Below are 17,640 nucleotides of genomic sequence, written 5' to 3' on the forward strand. Positions count from 1 at the left end.
GAGGGGATACTGATACTGATGGTGCTGATTCTGACAACTGGGGGGGCAGGCAGGATGGAAGAAGGCTTCGTGACAAGACTTCGTGCGTGGGTGGCATGCGTTCTCGGGACTGACGTGTATGTCATTGTGCGAAGTGTGCTCTCTCGTCCATGCACTTGCACGAAAGAGACATCTTGAAGGGCTGTTGGAATGGGCATGGAGATGAGTATAGAGAGGGATAGATGGACGATGACAGCCTAAGAGGATCTCCTCTCGGGGCCTTGGATCAAGACGACATCTGGTAGACGGATACAGGAAGCCCCTCTTGTACCGAGTCGTGAGAAAGGGGGGGAGGTCCGGAGGGCAGGGGAGTGTGAAGGGGGGTGATGTACACTGGCGATGTTGGGATGGGGGGTCATTGGCACATATAAGTTGACGTTCCCCAACCAAGAGGACCGATCATACGCCTGACTTACAGAGCCTCAATTTCTACAAGGGCGAGTTTGGAGTGTTAGCAAGTGTTCCATCTGCTTGTCGTCCCCTGAGGGGCGCTCCAACGTGACATGGGGAGGGGCGGGTGGGTTGGGGAGAGGAGAGACGCGGGCCAGGAGTGAGTGTGTTCAACATATGACGTATAAGTTGACAAAATGAAAGATGAAAAAAGAAAGAAAAAAAAAAAAGGCGCAAAAAAACGTACCCTTCTTGACGTACTCGGCCCGCTCGATGCCCCGGCGGATGGCATCCTCGTCGCGAAGGGCGGCGTTGGCGCGGAAGGCCCCGTGCAGGCGCGGGCGGAAGTAGTCGTAGCCGAGGGGGTACTCGCGGCCTAGGTACAAGAGTTCTGTTTGTTCAAGTCCCCGAGAGGAAAGGGGGAGAAGAAGTCAGTGACTGTTGACCGATGCTGGTTGAGGCGCTGGGAAGGGTGGCGGTGACAAGATGGATGGGGTCGTATAAGAGAGAGAGAGAGAGAGAGAGAGGGAGAGAGAGTGACAGTGAAGGAGAAAGAGATGCACACACCCTTGTAAATGGCAATGACCTGCCGCCGCAGCTCCGTGTTCACGGCCGTCATGTTGGCCTAGCTGCGGGATGCCTGTGAGATGGAGGCGTCGACCGGTAAACAATGTTGTGTTGAATACGACGGACTCTCTCAGTATGTTTTGTTTGGCGCGTTGGGTGAGTTGTTCTACCTGTTGCAGCCAGCGGGTTTCCATGATGTACATGCATGTCCATGATGAGATGTTGGAAGCTCAGCTCGGTGAATGACGTAAGCATCGTCTGGGCTCCGATGATTGGCCGGAGCTCGGGATGAGACCATCGGGAATCGACTCCCCGTTTGCTCCGACACGAGTAGCTCTTCTCTTTCTCTCTCTCTCTCTCTCTCTCCCTCTCTCGCTGCCTACCCTCCACCACTTTCTTGTTGGCCGTGTCTCTCCGTCTGCTCGCTGCTTCCCTCCCTTTCAAACACCCAGCAGCAGTTCCGGAGTTTCAACCGCATCCGCATCCGCTCTGCCGTCCGTCCGTTCGTTCCCGATCACACACCTCACCGACACCGGCGCCGAATCATTCAACGCCTGCCTCTCTCTCCGCTCCCCTTCACCGAGCGGCTTTTCACAGCGACCCCCTCCTCAGAATGCAGGCCGCAAGACGGCTCGGGAAGCGGCTCCCGCTGCTGCCTCCCACACGCCACGCGCCGTCCATCCGAAAGATAACCTCCCTGCAACGTGAGCCGGCGCCCCCCTCGGCGCGCGCCCAAGATCACGACAGACGAGACCGGTACCCCCCCGCCGATGCCCTCCGCCAAGGGTCCCGAGTCGAGACTTCCGACGGCGACGTCCTCCTCCGAAGAATCGGCAAGTGCCTCTCCTTTGGCTGCACCCCTCCGCAGACCGCCGACGCCGCCGCCCTCGTCCGCGACATCGCCGACAACTGGTTGGCCATCCAGATGACCCTCGCGGCCCGCAGCCCGCAGGCGCGGGACCTCGTCTATACCGGCGCGCTGTGGAAGGACAGCGCCGACAGGATTCTCGACCCATCAACGCCCCGGCCCTGGAAGGTGAGCAAACGGTCGTCCATTGCCCCGCCACTGCCCCTGAAGCCGGCCTCCCATCTTTGTCTCCCGCAACGCCCTCCCGCTGACTTATTCTCGCCCGCCACCTAGGGCATCGGCCGCCACGCCCAACTTGTCCGCGTCGGCCAGGAGGCCGCCGTGCGCTTTCTCGACTACAGCCTTGCGACGGCACCCCCCAGGTATCAAAAGATGTGGGAGAAGCTGAGAGACGAGGGCGAACGGAACCACGGACATGAAGTACCCCCCCATCTGGAGCTGGCCGATGTCTGGCTCGCCCATGTTGACGTTCGTCCCCTCCTCCCCATCCTCCCACCGCATACGCCCGGGGGTCCCCCAGTCCATCCTGGACACCCGCTGACGTTGCCGAACAGAACCGCGTGCTGCAAACCCAGAATGTCAGCGCCCTCGCCCGGCTCGACTCCCACAAGAGATTCCTCGACAATGGCGAGTTTACTTTGACTGTCTCTATATGGTCACACAGGTACATCGCCAAGCTAGCAGATGCCACCGTCTTGGTGACGTACAACACGAACACGGCGCACCGAAACGAGACTTTCCTCAACAAGGAGCTACGGCGCATGGCCGACCTCGGGCTGGACCCCCCAAAGGCATATCACCAGGCCATGCAAAAAGGAGAGGCCGTCTTGTGCGCCGTTGAGAAACTGGAAAAGGACACCTGGGACAGCGCCGACGCTGTCGAGGATTTCGGCTCTGCCTCCACTGCCTAATGACACGCCCGTCCGGTGCTCCCGACTGACCCGAGTTTCCCCCTTTTTCTTCTCCCGGCCCGCTAGCACCTCGACGAGCATGATGGGACATGCGTATGTACAATACTCTGTGGCTACACAACACATCCATGGCCCTTGGCCCACATACGTAGGCTAGATTATAGATCTCAGGGGCCCGCGACGGGAAAAGAATGGGGAAGGGGCGGGGGGGCATCGTATGGTCTGCCGAGGTGAGACAGACACTCAGTGGTGTAATGTAATCTCCTGTAGGCTGGACGGGGCCGGGCGGGCTGATTCTCGGCGCACGGCAGCGTCAATGGGGACAAAAAACGCCGGCGGACCCCCGACGCCAAGTCCTGTCCGTCCCAGGCGGCGAAGGGGACGACGGACGGTCCACGATGGGAGCGCGATGCGCCGACACACGATGGCTTGATGGTTGGGGAGACCATGATGACCTCTGACCCCAGATGCGACTCGTGCCACGGAATCCCAGCGTCTCAAGATTCCCAAAAACCAAGCGTGCGATGGCTCTGTCCGGGGGAAACGGCTGCCGTGAATGCTCGAGAGCCTCTTCTGCTGAAGGCATGCTGCGAATCATCAAACACAAGATGGCCGCCACCCCTCATTGAGTCCCAGCATGTCCAACATCATTCGGCATTGGCAGAGCTATCCAGAAGAAAGAAACTCTGTTGAGCCCAGCCAGACATGTCCAGACACCACCACCCATCGAGGGTAAGGAACAGCTGCATGAATTCGTGAAGGGCGCGCCACTGTTCGTTCGGCGGTGTCCAGCTCTGTAATATCTGACCAAAATCCACCACGCAGGCAGCTGAACAACATGAGGGGCAGCAACTCGTGATTGGTACGGATAGGGCTGCCCTCTGTTCCAGCCGGCAATAGTGTGGGTGGTGGGTTTGTTATGCGTGACCTTCTCCCGTCTCCGTACGCGTATGGCGGCACGGAGCCAACTCGGTGTCGGTGGGACAAGAGTAGCCTCTGTCTCTCTACTCTCTCCCACCCTGAGAATGGTAAAATTTCTGGTTTTTTTTTTTCCTTTCAAAAAAAAAAGAGAATTTTTCTTTCGGGGGGGCAGAAGCTCGGCCTCAGTGTCCACTGTTCGTCCGCCGTTGCAAAACTTCGAAATTGGCTCTAGAGAGGGGGGGGGCCAGAGAGCAAAAAGCCCACCACGAGATCCGCATCGTACGGAGCCTCCTCGCGCTATTACGTTGTGTGTCGCCTCACGTCCAACCCAACGCCCGGGTACCAAAAGGCCTGCGAAGTCGCCAGCGAAAAACCAGACCGCCTTGGACCCCTTTTCCCACATTCGACGCCACAGTGCGACGGAGGCGGCCAGCGGGAGACAGAACTGGGTCGACATTGGACCACCCCGCTATGCTTAAGCAGCTGCCAGCCGCAGAATTACAACGGTCTGCAGGGCACCAATCAGGACTTGCCGGTGCCGCAGACCGCCAAGCTCGCGATGGAGGGGAAGCCAGGCAAGGAGACGGCGGGACGACTTGATGAGAAGGGAGGGGAGGGGGAGGAGAAAAGAGCCCTGAGGTGCATGAGAGGCGTGTCGTGTCGTGCTTGTGCTGCAGGAAGCTGGCGCCCTGAAGCTTGTTCCCGCCTAGCCGAGCATCGATGCTGTTGACTGGTGTCAACGGTAGCAGCCCAAACAAGTCGAACCGTGAGTCTAGTTGCCTTTGGGTCGTGATTCAGAGACTGATATGATGTCGTGCTAAGTAGTTGTCATGTCTTTTTTTGGCTGGTGAACGTGAACATGCAGCGGCTGTGTCGCATGGCCACCCCTTCCATCACGCGCTCGTCCAACTTTAACAACAATAAAGCTCAGTGCCACCGACTCTTTTTTTTCCCCTTCTCTTTTTTCTTTCTCTTTTTGTCGCACAACGCTCCCCCGTGACGGCGAATCAGGTACGGGCTACTTCCTGCGCGTGCCAAATTGCTCCCCACGGCACCCCGAGTCAGTAGCCCACTTGGGGTGAGTCGGCTGTGACATGGGAGGTAATCTGGCATGAAGGCGCGCCGCCGCTGGGAGCGGTCAAATGCCGACAGGCAGATCGACTCGCTTTACCGCTCTGCGCCTAGCTCCATTTCCCCTTCTCGCTGTCACGCTCGATATGATCAGAACTTGGAGGGGCACAGAGGAGGCCAAGTGGGGGAGGTCGACGAACACTCGAGGTTGCATCTGCCAATTGTCACTCTCGTGACCTCTCGAGGCCTAAGACAGTTTTCGTGAGCCCCAGGAAAGCATCTTGATCGGAGGATAATTAGCTAAACAAGTGGGGATGACGGCAGAGAAAAGCTTGACCCTTGCGAGCACACCTTGGAGTCTGGACGTCGGACGAGCTCGAAAAAAAAGAAAGGCGGCTGTCAGTGCCGTCTGGTCCGCCCCGCGAGTTCCGTTGACTTGGACGAGAGCGTTGAGAGTGTACACACACACATACTACTGTACCGCGTAGGCTCATTCACGTTGGTTGGATGGTTGGTTGGGGGCCAAGTGAGTGTCGGAAGCGGTCAGCAGTCGACGCCCGTTCAGTGTCTCGCCGGCTCGTCCGGGGCAGACGAGGAATGGTCTCAGTCGACAGCAAGACAGCGTTCCCCTCGGCGGAAGCACACTGTCCTGGGCCGGTTCCTCCCATTAGATGGGTTGTTATGTTTCGGGTCGAAAGGGATCGTCACCGCATGGGGCAAGACGACAAAGACGAGGGCGCATCAGAAAGGTCAATACGGCTGTGTATGGGGCCTGCCACGGGGCGAAAACAGCGATCGGGGGTCATTGGGCTCCAGCTGTCAGTCAAGCCATGTGGACTATATGCAAAGCAGGGCAAGGCAGGAAGGTTCTCTGGGTGACTGTGAGAGCTGACTGTGGTCTGTCTGGCCATGTCCGGCGCGACAACAATAGCCAGGTGGGCTGTGTGTGGTGGTCGTGGTGGATGGCGCGCCTCGATAGACCAAACGCCCAGACAGCTATGCATGCGGCATTCCGTGACTGGCCAAAGATCGACGCAGAAAACCAGACCCCAGGGCCCATGGCCACGCTTGATAGGAGGGGCGCTGACGAGAAGCTGCAGTTCCCTCGCAGCTGCTGAGGCACCGAAGCAGTGCTTACCGAGTATCTGTGGGCTCAGCAAATATATGTGATGGTGTGTTGTCAACCAAGAGACAAGACATGACGGGACGGGTGTGCATCGCTGCATACTGCATATAGGACTCACTCGTCTGCCATCGAGATGTGGAGTGATGGGTTAGAGACGAGTCCAGGCCCCACTGGCGATGCTCCCCCGTCTGTCTCGCCTTGATGCCATGGCAATGATGATGGCAGCCGGACAATGGCTGCCCTGGAATTGGGCGCTGCCCGCGGCGGTGCGTGGTCATGCTCTGTCAAGGCTAGCGTTGAGCCGGTCGACTTTAGAGTAGTGGGATAAGCCGCTAGTGCTCGTGGCATCGTCGCCAGTATCTCTGCACGAAGCTTTTCACTGTGTGAGGGGTTCAAGGGGCCATGGCTCTCGGCTGCCAGGTCTCTCGGTTTCGTCCCCATGCTTCGTTCCGCGTGCGTGCCTCGTGCCTCACACGGGCGAGCGTTTTGACGTGACTCCTGGTTGTCGGCGTCGCACTACAGGTACATACACATTGTGGGACGACGGACCGCAGAGCGGCAGAGAGGCAGAACGCACGAAGTGGCACTGTACGAGTAGGGGGAGGGGAGCATAAAACAACCTAGGGACAGGGCAGGAAGTAGTGAGTGAGTGCACTGTGTGGTCCCAAGACAGCGCTCAATGGGGCAATCCGAACGTGAGATTTTGGGGCGAATATATTTCCGTCGGATTGGCGGCGGTGCATGTGGAGGTGGCCGCTGTGATCGTCGCTATGCGGCTGGGGAACGGCGATGGCGATCGATCATTGGCGGTTGACGTCGAACTTCGGCAGGGGCGGACAGGCGATGGTTGTCGTGGTCGTGTCCTCGTGGCTCGCCTTCCTTGCGATAAGAGATTTTGAGTGCGCGGGGGTGGTGGGAGGAGCCGGGGGAGAGCCTGGTCAAAGTCTTGGGGCGACAAGGAAGCGGTGTTGTGAGAGGGTAGAAGCGAAGGCAGAGAGTAAAGTTGCTTTCAACATGTGCGATGACGACGGCGAAGCATACGGGCAAGGCACGATGCGCTGATCTTGGAGAGATGCTCGACTTGAGAGGACGTGTCGCTCGCTCTCAGGCGATGCAGATGTCGAGGATGGCGCCAAGTCAGTCGGAAAGGACTGGAATGGACAATGAACGACAGGCGCCCGGGAGAGAATTCAGGAGAGGCATTGATTATCTGGAGAGGCGGTGCAACATCTCTACCGACTATCCGCCTGGGAGGGTCGGGTCGTTCATTATGCGAGCAGCGATGAAGTATGTCGGCGAGGAAGATTAACAGCATGGACAACGTCTCGGTGACGAGCGACAGAAGCCGTGAACCAGACGAAAGGCACAGCGAGAGGGAGAGCGACAGAGAGAGAAGACGAGAGAAGACAAGACGACGGGCAGCCGAAATAGGGACGAACGACGGGGATGTCCCCAGGGCCGGCGGACATGGCGGAGGGCGGATCGTCGTGTTAGGTAAAAGGCGGAAAGAAGAGTGATTCCGGGGGGCGGAGGTGAACGAAGTGTCAGGAGTGAAAAGAAAGGAGGAAGAAGAAAAAGGAGATCCAATATTTGTGCCTGTATCCGCACCTACCGAAGGATCACGACGGTCAACGGGTGTTCCATGCGAAGAAGGAAGTAGCTGCAGCGCACGGAAGGCGCAAGGCAGGCGCGAGGCAGACAGGAAGGTGCAAAGCAAGGCAAGGCAAGGCAAGGCAAGGCAAGGTGAGGCAGGTGCGAGGCACGAAGTTCGGTTTTGGTGCATTGAAATCGTCTGGCATTTTAGGGAAGGCACGACCACGATCCACGATGCAACAGCAGCACCTGTGCTCCTGGACCCAACAACGAACGTTGCAAAGTGTAAATCACAAGATGCAGGATGCAAGAACCTGACGGATACGCGGGTTTGCCTGGTGCTCTGTGTTTGCTTGCATTAGTGCCAGCATCAGCATCAGTATCAGCATCTGCTGCTGCTGCTGCCGCTGGACGCGGGATTGATTTCTTGCCTTTGCTTGCGTGTTTTCCGTCCCGTCTGGGTCCGCTCCACAGCGTCCCGGGAGGCATGCCTACCGCCTGCACCCAGTCACTCGACTTTGCCTTAGGTACCTTGGGTACCTAAAGAGGTACCTACGTAGCAAGACTTCAGCAAGCTTCAACAACGGTGGTCCCCTGGAATTTCGCTTTCTTAGAACCCCCAGCTCCAGCGCAGTGCAGTCCCGAGAAAGCGGCTTGCAGCAACAACCCGCCTGGCGTTGCGGCATCATCGGCCGGGGTCACCGCGAGGTACTCGCGTGTCATGCGAAATTACCCCTTGGCCCGACCACAATTTGGCCGAAGAGCAAGTACTCACTGACTGGGCTGCCCAGGTTGAGAGATCCGAGATCCTGATCCTTATTCCTGATCCTGATCGAGAGGGGGGGGAGAGAAGCCTGAGTCTGAGAAGAATTTGGCCCCGTCGAGGACGAGTATGACCACTCAGAGACGAGGGATTGCGGACAGTCCCATGAAAGCCCCACCATTGCGGCGCCACATCTGGTCAAGGAGAGGGGGGGAAAGAAGAAGAGGAACACTAAGCACAAGGCGATACGTACCGAGACCACCATAGATACCTGAGGTAGGTAGGTACTTCAAGTACCTGAGGTACGGAGACCTCCGCCAAGAGCCAAACAGTGCGAGACTTCCCGATCCGCAACAGCCACCATCCCTGTTTATGTATTTTTTCTTCTTTTTTCCTCGACAGCTACTCGCATTCTTGATTAAAATAAACTCAAATGGAGCGAGACAGATAGACGCCTGGCTGTCCTGCCAATGTCAGTGTCCCAGTCTTGGCTTGGAGACAGAGAAAGGGGATGTGATGCAGTAACAAGGTGGTACTCCGTAAACCGAGCAAAAATAGAGAGAGAGAGAAAAAAAGGGGGGGGGGGGGGGGGTCGATACCCTCTCTCCTCCCTATGTCCTCCATTCCATCCTACTTCTCCAGATCACAACTCGACATTCAGCATAGCATCATTCATATTTAGTGTACGGATGGATACTCCTCACTTCACACTCCGTACTGTACAATACCTGTTGCCACTCCAGAAGTAGGACAGGCCACATAGCTCGGCTCTTTGCCGAACCCGTGCAGTATCTGAATCTACGCACCATCCAGTGTGCAGCGTCCAGTGTGTGTCCAGTCTCCAGTGTCCAGTGCCCAGCATTCAGTGTCTAGTCCCCAGCGTTCAGCCCACTGAAAGAAGAGCTCCCCTACCTCTTCTGCGCTTACGCCGCTAGCTTCTTCTTTTCACACCTACCTACTTCGTCCATCCTCTCTCTCCCACATCTTCTTTCTTCCTCCTCTTCCTCCCACTCTACACTACCTCAGTAAACTAAGTAAAGTTGATAGCGTCTCTCTATCTGGGTACCTGCAGTACTACTCTACTTTACCCCTCTCTTTTACTATTTTTTATTTTTTTCCTTCTCTTTTCCTTTCCTTACCTTATTTCCCTTACCCGTCACTCCTTTTGAAAACCCCACCCCCCGAACCTTTCCCGACGCGAGTAATCCCCCTAAATCTCTGTTCCGTATCGGTACTACCTCAGGTACCTCGCAGTACCTACTCCGACTCACATACCCATAAGGTACCTTACCTTCCTACACATACCTACCTACCTACACAGACATACTTTCCTTTCCTTTCCCACCACACACAAACTTCCGCCGGTTCTCAGACCCGGAAAAAACAACAATCCAGCCTCCAACATCACCACCAGAAAACATTGTCGTCAACATCATCACCACCACCACCACCACCACCACCACCTCCCCCCCGACTGCCCGCCGCACCCGACGACGCATGAGGCCTCACGGAAATCCCCGGAGAATCCGTCGCTCTGCGCTCCCTTTTGCGTCGAGTGCCTAGTTTTCCACCCTCCAATCCCCCCCTCCCGGTCGCCTCTTGAGACGGGATCCCGATCCGATCCCTTCGGCCCTCCTCCAGCATCCAGACCAGTTCAAGTCGTGCTGCTGGCGCCCCCCGACCTGCCTTAACTAGGCTCCCGGGTCGGCGGACAGCAGAAATCGCTGCAGCGCATGCCTCGTGCTTCAACTTCCTCCAAGCGACAGCAAGGCGCCGCCAACCAACGCGATACCAGGCACGAAAATGGCCTTGTAGGCCCCGCGAAGCGACTCTCCAACAAAAAGAGCCAGCCCTCTCTCGACGCCTCGGCCGCCCGCAACTCCCCCGACCAGAATGCCGCTGCCTCGGCCCTTCCCTCGTCTCTCTCCATCGGCAACGGTAACGCCCCCTCGTCCTCTTCCAACGGCAACCGCCAGAAGACCCCGACTCGCGCCGCCGCCGCCGCCGCTCCTGCTCCTGCTCCCGCCCGCGACTACGACGACGACGACGACGACGACGACGACACCATGGCCCCCGTCCACCGGAACCCCGACGCCAACGCCAACGCTGCTGCCAGGCGGCCTTCGCTAGGCGGCTGCTCCGAGACGTCGTCCTCTGACTCGCTCTCTTCGAACCTGCCCAACGCTGCCCTCGACGCGAGCCACCGCCAGATCGATGTCAACGCCACCAAGAACGCCGACGTCCATCGCGACCCCGGCGGCCCTGTCGAGTTCGCCGCCACCGTCCTGAGAGCATTGCCCCTCTACGACACTCTCGCCATTCTCATCCTGCTCATGCAGGTGCCTCCTGTCGCCCTCTCCGGCATCTACATGGTCTTTACCTTTCTCACCTTCGTGCCCCCCGTCACCACCAGCTCCGGGATGAACATTAACCTGGCCGAGATCTTTGACTACAACTCCACCATGCCCTCCCTCGTCACCGTCCTCTGCATGGACGTCTTTATCCTGCTGGTCTGGCTGTTCCTGTGGCCCACCATGCAGCTTGCCATCCTCGACTTTGCAAAGCCCGTCATCGCTGCCACCCTCGGCGGCGGATCCAATACGAGAGAGGGCGCCTCGAGAAGTGTCACTACCTGCTTCTTCCTCGTCATAGGCTCGCATCTGCTACGTGGCTCTAGGTTCCACTGGTCCCGCGCCGCCAAGTTCCTCCCTCCTAACTGGCGATTCTCCCCCGACTCGGACGACCCCTTAGAATCCCTGAGCCGCGGCTTCGACAAGAGAGGCCCGCATGGCTGGATCAAGAGCGTGCTTGCCATACATATCCTGACCCAGGGCATAGTACGGTACATCAGGGAGTGGTATTTGAGGAGAGAGAAAGGGAGCTCGTCGGCGCACAGCATAACGGACCCGGAAGCAGGCAAGCCCTACGCCAACGATGCGGCAGCCGACACGGGGTTTGCCACGCCCGACAGCGACACGACCTTTCAACAAAACGCAACAGTATCATCTACAAAAAAGAAAAGAAAACAGAGCACGCAGGTGCGCCTGCAGCAGCCGCTGTGGGCCGCCCTGGCGAGCACCAAGATCGTCATGGTGAAGGAGTACGAGTTATCCCACGCCACATCCGAGTCGGCCGGCTCCAACGCCACCGATATCCATAACCTGGGGAATGCCCCCTTCGACAGCCAGGCCGAGCAGATCTGGATTTCCTACATCGGCCACGACGAGGTCTGCTTCAACACCAGTCACTTCCCCGACTGCCCGAGCGCTGCTTCTCCTACCGCCGCCGCCGCCGCCGCCAACGGACACGTCCCGCGGCCGGCGGGAGTCGACACATCGAAGCCGTTTTACGTCCGAGTGAACAACGCATTCTGGCAGCCGACGCGCATCTTCCGCATCCAAGACGAAGAGCAAGATGAGCAGCCCGGCCAGCACCGGTGGTGCGGCGACATTTACGGGCTGCGGCCGTTGTCCAAGTACGTGTGCGAGTTTGTCGACACGCGCACGAACCGAGTCATCTTTTCCACAAGCATCCGCACCTCGTTCGCGGCCAACAGGGACCAGGAGGGCTCCATCAATCCGCCCGTCAGCACGCCGCAGTCGCTCCGCCCGGACTCGCCGGCGACGACGCTCAAGAGCACCATCAACGCCAACAACGAGCGCCTGGCCGAGGAGAAATCGAGGCTCAAGACGCTGCGCAAGGAGTGGAAGAACAAGATCAGCTCGCTCAAGAAGGAGAACGAACGGCTCGACAACGCGATCCAGTCGGCCGGCGGTAACGACGACAAGCACAGGCAGAAGATCATCCAGCAGGAGAACACCAAGGCCCAGTCAGAAAAGGAGATTGCCCAGCTCGAAGCGGATCTCAAGGCGTTTGAAACAGCACCGGAAGGATTCTACGAGCGCAAGAAACAGACGGAGAAAGAGTGGACTGCCGAGAAGGCCGTCTTCGATGCGGCGTCCAAGGAGTTCAAGGAACACAAGGCCGCCATCGCCAAAGCCGTCAAGGCCAAGGAGGACGAGCAGGCAAGCATGCAGACCAAGCGCAACAAGATTGCGGCACGCATCGCCAAGGTGGACAACGAGCTCGGCCGCATCACGGACGCCAACAACCGCGGCCTCGACGAAGCCGAACGACGGCGCCAGGCGCGCGCCGCGTGGCAAGCCGAGACGTCTACGATTGAGAACAACTTCCGCGGCAGCATCGCCGACATCAAGACGGCCAACGCTCTGAAGCAAGAGCAGGTCAACGCCCTGCTGCAGCAGCTCCAGGCTTACCACGAGCACATGAACTACGCCACGGCCGCGTCGATGCCCTTTGAGGTTCCCGAACACCACTCGGCGGCGCCCCAGGGGGCGGCTACGGCGACATCAATGTCCATGTCGATGGCGACGTACAACCCGGCCGCGCCCGCCTGGACGCCGACTTCGGCCACCGCGGCCTCGCAGTACATGATGTCTGGGGCGTCCATGTGGCCCACGTCGATGATGACAGGGTCCGGGTCGGCTCTGCCGCTGCCGACGAACTCGACGCAGTCGGTCTGGGGATACCCTCCGCCGCACCACAGCATGGTGTCACTCAAGGCTAGAGGCCGGTCGTCATCGATGCTCAGCGACGTATCGGGATTCACGCAGTCCAGCAATGGCGACGACGAGTTCCTGTCACTGCACAACACACCCGCGCAGCAGCCGATGGCCCAGCGCACGCCGGTGACGTTTGCCTTTACGCGGCGTCAGCGCAGCGACGGCGCCGGGTCCGGCGGCAGCAGCGTGCACAGCGGCAGCGGCAGCGGCAACGGCAGCATGCGGGATCCGCAGAGCCCGGCTTGACGCGGTGGCGGTTGTTGGTCTACGGAAGAAGGGATGTCTGTTCTGTTTCTTGCTATTTTTCGGTAGTCGACTTTTTTGGACTGATGTGCTGGGAAACGAGTTGTTTGCTGAGTCTTCGCCGTACTTGTGGCGGCGTCTGTCCTCCTCTCTTTGTCATTGTGCCGTTCTCAACCACATGTGGGGGGGGGTTATGGCAATGGCAAAAAGGTAGACACGGCGGCGGTCCCGTATCGGATACCGGTAGCGATCTTGATCTCACGAAAATGGAAAAAGAAGTTGTGCCTTTGTTTATATTTTGAGCCTTTGTTTTGCTGTCACTTGTGTCGTGATATCTACCTGTGATGTGAGAGGACTTGCCTGAACTTCCACCTAACTTGGCTAAAGGAACTCCGAGAGGGGCCGTTCGTTCCGTCCCTCGGCTCGGTGCCGACCCGGACGGTTGCGTCGGCGGACGGGTGGGTCGTCTCGGTGCGGTCGGTCCCGGGTGGCGTCAGTCCCGGGTGGCGTCAGTCCCGGGTGGCGTCAGTCCCGGGTGGCGTCAGTCCCGGGAATCGTGAAGGTTGCGGGACCCTTTTCGACTCTCGACGTTTGCCGAAGAAGCGAAGCATTACTGGCGTAGATTTTTGGGGAGAGGGGGTTGGGTGTGCGTAATTTCAATGCATACTCGAATGACTCGAGGAAGGGTAGCCCCTCCCCCCCTGGCTTGTTCACATGTTTTTAGCTGCTATTGAGAACTACGTTGCTTGCGGTAGGAGAGAAGTGGACAACGAAAACACACAATCAAGAAGAAAAATACAAATACGACAGTTGTGGAATGGGAACATGGGGGGGAGGGCTGGCGGCGGCGGCGGCGGCGGTAGCGTCGTTTCTCGGCGGCTACGCGCATATGGGCTGATGCTTGTATTGGTGGACAGGGCCAAAGATGCTGCTTCGGTATCGCGGTGGTTGGCTGGTTGGTCGGTCATGATTTCTCTTTTTTCCTTTCGTTATCGCTGGGGATGCATATTGCTGCTTTCTGGAGTATGAGAGAGAGAGAAGTAGGACCAGAACAGCTGATTTGCTGCACCCCCCTGTGCTTCCCACAAGCGACGACAGTGGCCAGGTCCGACGGCCTGTTTAATAATTTTTTTGCCTCCCTGAGTAGCATCTTTAGTCGTAACGAGATGCAGCGCCTGGCCGGGTCATGAGGGGGGGGGGGGGGGGGGGGGGGGGGTGGCGACCGGGGGTGTAAGTCGGGTTGGTTGGACCGGGGGAGAGGGAGATGGGGGACTAAAGGCTTGGCTTTGATGGGCATGATGAGAGGTGCGGCTTTCGTGGGAGTTAGCGCGGCCATTGTGACCCCTCTCCCTCTTGTTTGGGTGGGATTCTGCATCCTGGTCTGATGCTAACGGCGGGATGGATTTGATGGAGGGAAGAAACACAGAGGGGAGAGAGAGAGAGAGGGAGGGACAGACAAGAGCGAGGTCATTCAAAAGCAGACAAGACAGGCGCCTTTCCTCCTACCCACCCCCCTATTAGCCGTATCGTGCCACCCGCGGCAGTAGAATAATGAGCGGTCTGCATGTCGCTTCGTCTTTGCTGACAAGCCTTTTTGACGAACCCCCGGCCTCGCATGTTATGGCTGAGCCTTCGACTACCTAAACGGGGGGGGAACAGCACTTTCAACTCTTGTCGACCGCCTACGTCTCACAACCGCAGGTGCTCCGGGTCCCGTCTATTCTTCGGTACTGATCCCTACCCGCAACCCGCCTCCGGCTCTGTGTCTACAGAGCTGTCAGGACTTTAGGCGGGAGAAGGAAGAGCCGAACTGGCGGAGCGCAGCGTCTCTACTGCGTCCGCACGGCAGCGAAAGCGAAAGAGAGAGAAAGAAAGACAGGCATACCAGGTTGCAACTACATACTGTCCAAGTCTCAACTATCGCCAGCATTACCCTCCCGCGGCATCCTGGACCAACACCGCTTCATCCCCAGACTGCCCATCTCACCCTCACCGAGGAGAGAAAATCTCGAGAACGAATCCCCAGCAAAGCCCCCCAACGAGACACCGAACACCTGGCTACACGAAGCGGCCGCCTGCTTGTGTCGCCCTCCCCCCCTTCGTGCTCTCTCTAGACGGCCGCCTTGCGGGTGCCGGGGGCTCATTCTCGATCCCCCTCCCTGGTCTTGAACCCCCGCCCAGAGAAGAAAAACAGTCGAGGAGTCCGCGAAGAACCCGCATGCTTCTTTGACGTCTTGGCCTTTTTCCACTGTTGTAGTCCACTTTCCGGCAGATGACAACTGCCACTGCCTGCAGGAATACCACAACCCTCGCGCCAAGACTCAGTAGGAAGTGTCCTGCAAGTCGACCGAGACAGGTCGAAACACCAACTACAAGTCCCTCACCCCTACTTTGAAGTCGTTTCGAACGATATACACCGCATCCAGTGAGAGTGGCTGAATGACCTCGTTGCAATGGGCTTCTTCAACCGCAAGAAGGCCAGGAATACCGCCCCCGACCCGGTACCGGTGCCGATGCCGGTCAAGCCGGCGTCCTGCGTGAAGGCCCGGGCTCAGTATCACGCTTCACCGCCGCAAGTTTCTCAATATGTCACGTCAACAACTCAGACGCCGACGTACTGGCATCCTCAGCCGCAGCAACCGGGGCTATACCAGCACCCGCCTCCTCCGTATTACCACCCGCCGCCGCCGCCGCCGCAGCAGCAGCAACTCCAGGTCCAACAACATCGCCCCCAGGGATGGTCTCAGTATCCCCAGCACGGGCAGTACGCCGCGCCCGTCGTCGTGAACCAGCACTACTACAACCTCCCTGCGCCGACGTCGACGGCGCTGGTGCCGTTCCTTCCTCCTCCCGCCGCCGTCGCCGCCGCCGCCTCCACCGTCAACACGAACCCCTACTCCTCGTCCCGCAACGCCGCGACGTGTCCCTCGGGCCTTGACCGGTTCGCCGGGTCGATGGTGACGCTCGCCCGGGACTTTGCGTCGCCGCGATTCCTCGAGGAGCCCAACTTTCACCCGCACGCGACGCAGCTCATCAACTCGACCGCCGCCTGCGTCGACCAGATCGCCGGCTGCTTCAACGACGTCGTCACGCTGATCGACCGGGAGAGGCTGGTCGGGAACGAGAGGGCTCTGTTCTCGTACCAGAGCGGCGGCGAGAACACGGCGTCGCATACTCCGCCGTCGGGGCCCGGGGGTGGTAATGGGCGGAGGGGCGCCAGGGAAAGGGAAAGGAACAGGAAAGCGAGTGGAGGCGGAGCGAGGAAGAAGGGCAGCAGTAACGGGGACAAGGGAAACTCGTTGTCGTCGTCATCGTCAAAGGTGCAGACGACGGCCGTCACCGCGTCGGTGGTGTCTGGGAACTACTTTGCAAAAGTCGAGCTGTACGCCAACTCGAGACTGCCCCTGAATCTCCCACCGCTGAGACTGTAAGTCTACAACCCCCCCTCCCCCTACCAGACAGACCGTCAAGACGACCTAAGAGTGCCCCCAGAGAAAGTTGTACTGACATGCACCAGATACATGCCGACCTGGCCGCTCCTCTGCCTCGCGGCGCAGTACGCAGAACGCGTGTACGAGCAGCCCAGGGGCGCGGAGCGCGACGCCCACGTCTCGGCCGACTGGAAGACGGGCACCAAGGCCATGGTCATCAAGTCGGTGCCCATGGACCACATGGACACCATCGTCTTCGCCATCCGCGGCTCCGCCACCTTCATGGACTGGGCCGTCAACCTCAACGCGGCGCCCGCCTCGCCCGCGGGCTTCCTCGACGACGAGGGCAACTCGTGCCACGCCGGCTTCCTCGCCGTCGCGCGCAAGATGGTCGGCCCCGTCGCCGCCCGCCTGCGCCAGCTCCTCGAGGAGGACCCCGGCCGGAGCGCCTACAGCCTGCTGATCACGGGCCACTCGGCGGGCGGCGCCGTCGCGAGCCTGCTGTACGCGCACATGCTGGCCGAGTCGCGGCGGGCGGCGAGCGAGCTCAACACGCTGACGGCGCGCTTCAAGAGGGTGCACTGCGTCACTTTTGGGACGCCGCCCGTGAGTCTGCTGCCGCTGCGCCGGCCCGAGCGGCCCGAGCTGCGCAAGAGCCTGTTCCTGACGTTCGTGAACGAGGGGGACCCCGTCACGAGGGCGGACAAGGCGTATGTCAGGAGTCTGCTGGAGCTGTTTGCGTCGCCGGGGCCGCCGGGGCAGTATGGGCAGACGGGTTCAGCGACGGTCGTTGCCACGGGGTCGAAGGAGAGGGAGAAAAAGAAGAAGAACAAGGATGAAGAGGAAGGGGGCGCGGGGGGTAGAAGATTGGCGGCCAGGGCGAGCGGGATGTCGCTGAGGCCGAGGGAGAACAGGGTGAAGGACCAGTCGTCGACGACCGGGAGGGTCCGGGACGACACGCAGGGGAAGCCGATCTGGCGCCTGCCGCCGAGCACGCTCAGCTCCCCGGGCCGGATCGTCGTGCTGCGCAGCGGGGACCCGCGGGCGAGGCTCAAGGACCGGAAGACGGTGAACGAGCGGCTGGACGAGGGGGTTGTCGCGCAGACGGTCTCGGATGAGGAGCTACGGGGGGTC

At 59.4% G+C, this 17,640-nt stretch overlaps 4 protein-coding genes across 4 annotated transcripts; 3 read left to right on the plus strand and 1 right to left on the minus strand.

Annotated features, from left to right (window-relative positions):
* Nucleotides 1-451: 451 nt before the first annotated feature.
* CH63R_13150 (Complex 1 protein) lies at nucleotides 452-1,048 on the minus strand (the record flags this gene model as incomplete). Its single annotated transcript, XM_018308124.1, has 3 exons — nucleotides 452-468; nucleotides 677-805; nucleotides 997-1,048. 3 exons carry the CDS (start codon nucleotides 1,046-1,048, stop codon nucleotides 452-454), a joined length of 198 nt encoding a protein of 65 aa, XP_018152541.1.
* Nucleotides 1,049-1,609: 561 nt separating this feature from the next.
* CH63R_13151 (uncharacterized protein) lies at nucleotides 1,610-2,775 on the plus strand (the record flags this gene model as incomplete). The annotated part of the gene is made up of 3 exons (XM_018308125.1): nucleotides 1,610-2,032; nucleotides 2,138-2,332; nucleotides 2,419-2,775. 3 exons carry the CDS (start codon nucleotides 1,610-1,612, stop codon nucleotides 2,773-2,775), a joined length of 975 nt encoding a protein of 324 aa, XP_018152542.1.
* Nucleotides 2,776-9,982: 7,207 nt separating this feature from the next.
* On the plus strand, nucleotides 9,983-13,078 carry CH63R_13152 (ubiquitination network signaling protein; the record flags this gene model as incomplete). The annotated part of the gene is made up of 1 exon (XM_018308126.1): nucleotides 9,983-13,078. The coding sequence occupies one exon, from the start codon at nucleotides 9,983-9,985 to the stop codon at nucleotides 13,076-13,078; it is 3,096 nt and encodes a 1,031-aa protein (XP_018152543.1).
* A 2,450-nt stretch (nucleotides 13,079-15,528) lies between these two features.
* Nucleotides 15,529-17,624, plus strand: CH63R_13153 (vegetative cell wall protein gp1; the record flags this gene model as incomplete). The annotated part of the gene is made up of 3 exons (XM_018308127.1): nucleotides 15,529-16,502; nucleotides 16,593-16,896; nucleotides 17,385-17,624. 3 exons carry the CDS (start codon nucleotides 15,529-15,531, stop codon nucleotides 17,622-17,624), a joined length of 1,518 nt encoding a protein of 505 aa, XP_018152544.1.
* Between the last annotated feature and the right edge of the window lie 16 nt (nucleotides 17,625-17,640).

The sequence above is a fragment of the Colletotrichum higginsianum genome, chromosome 9 (assembly GCF_001672515.1).
Source record: "Colletotrichum higginsianum IMI 349063 chromosome 9, whole genome shotgun sequence".
Classification (NCBI taxonomy): Eukaryota; Fungi; Ascomycota; class Sordariomycetes; order Glomerellales; family Glomerellaceae; genus Colletotrichum; species Colletotrichum higginsianum.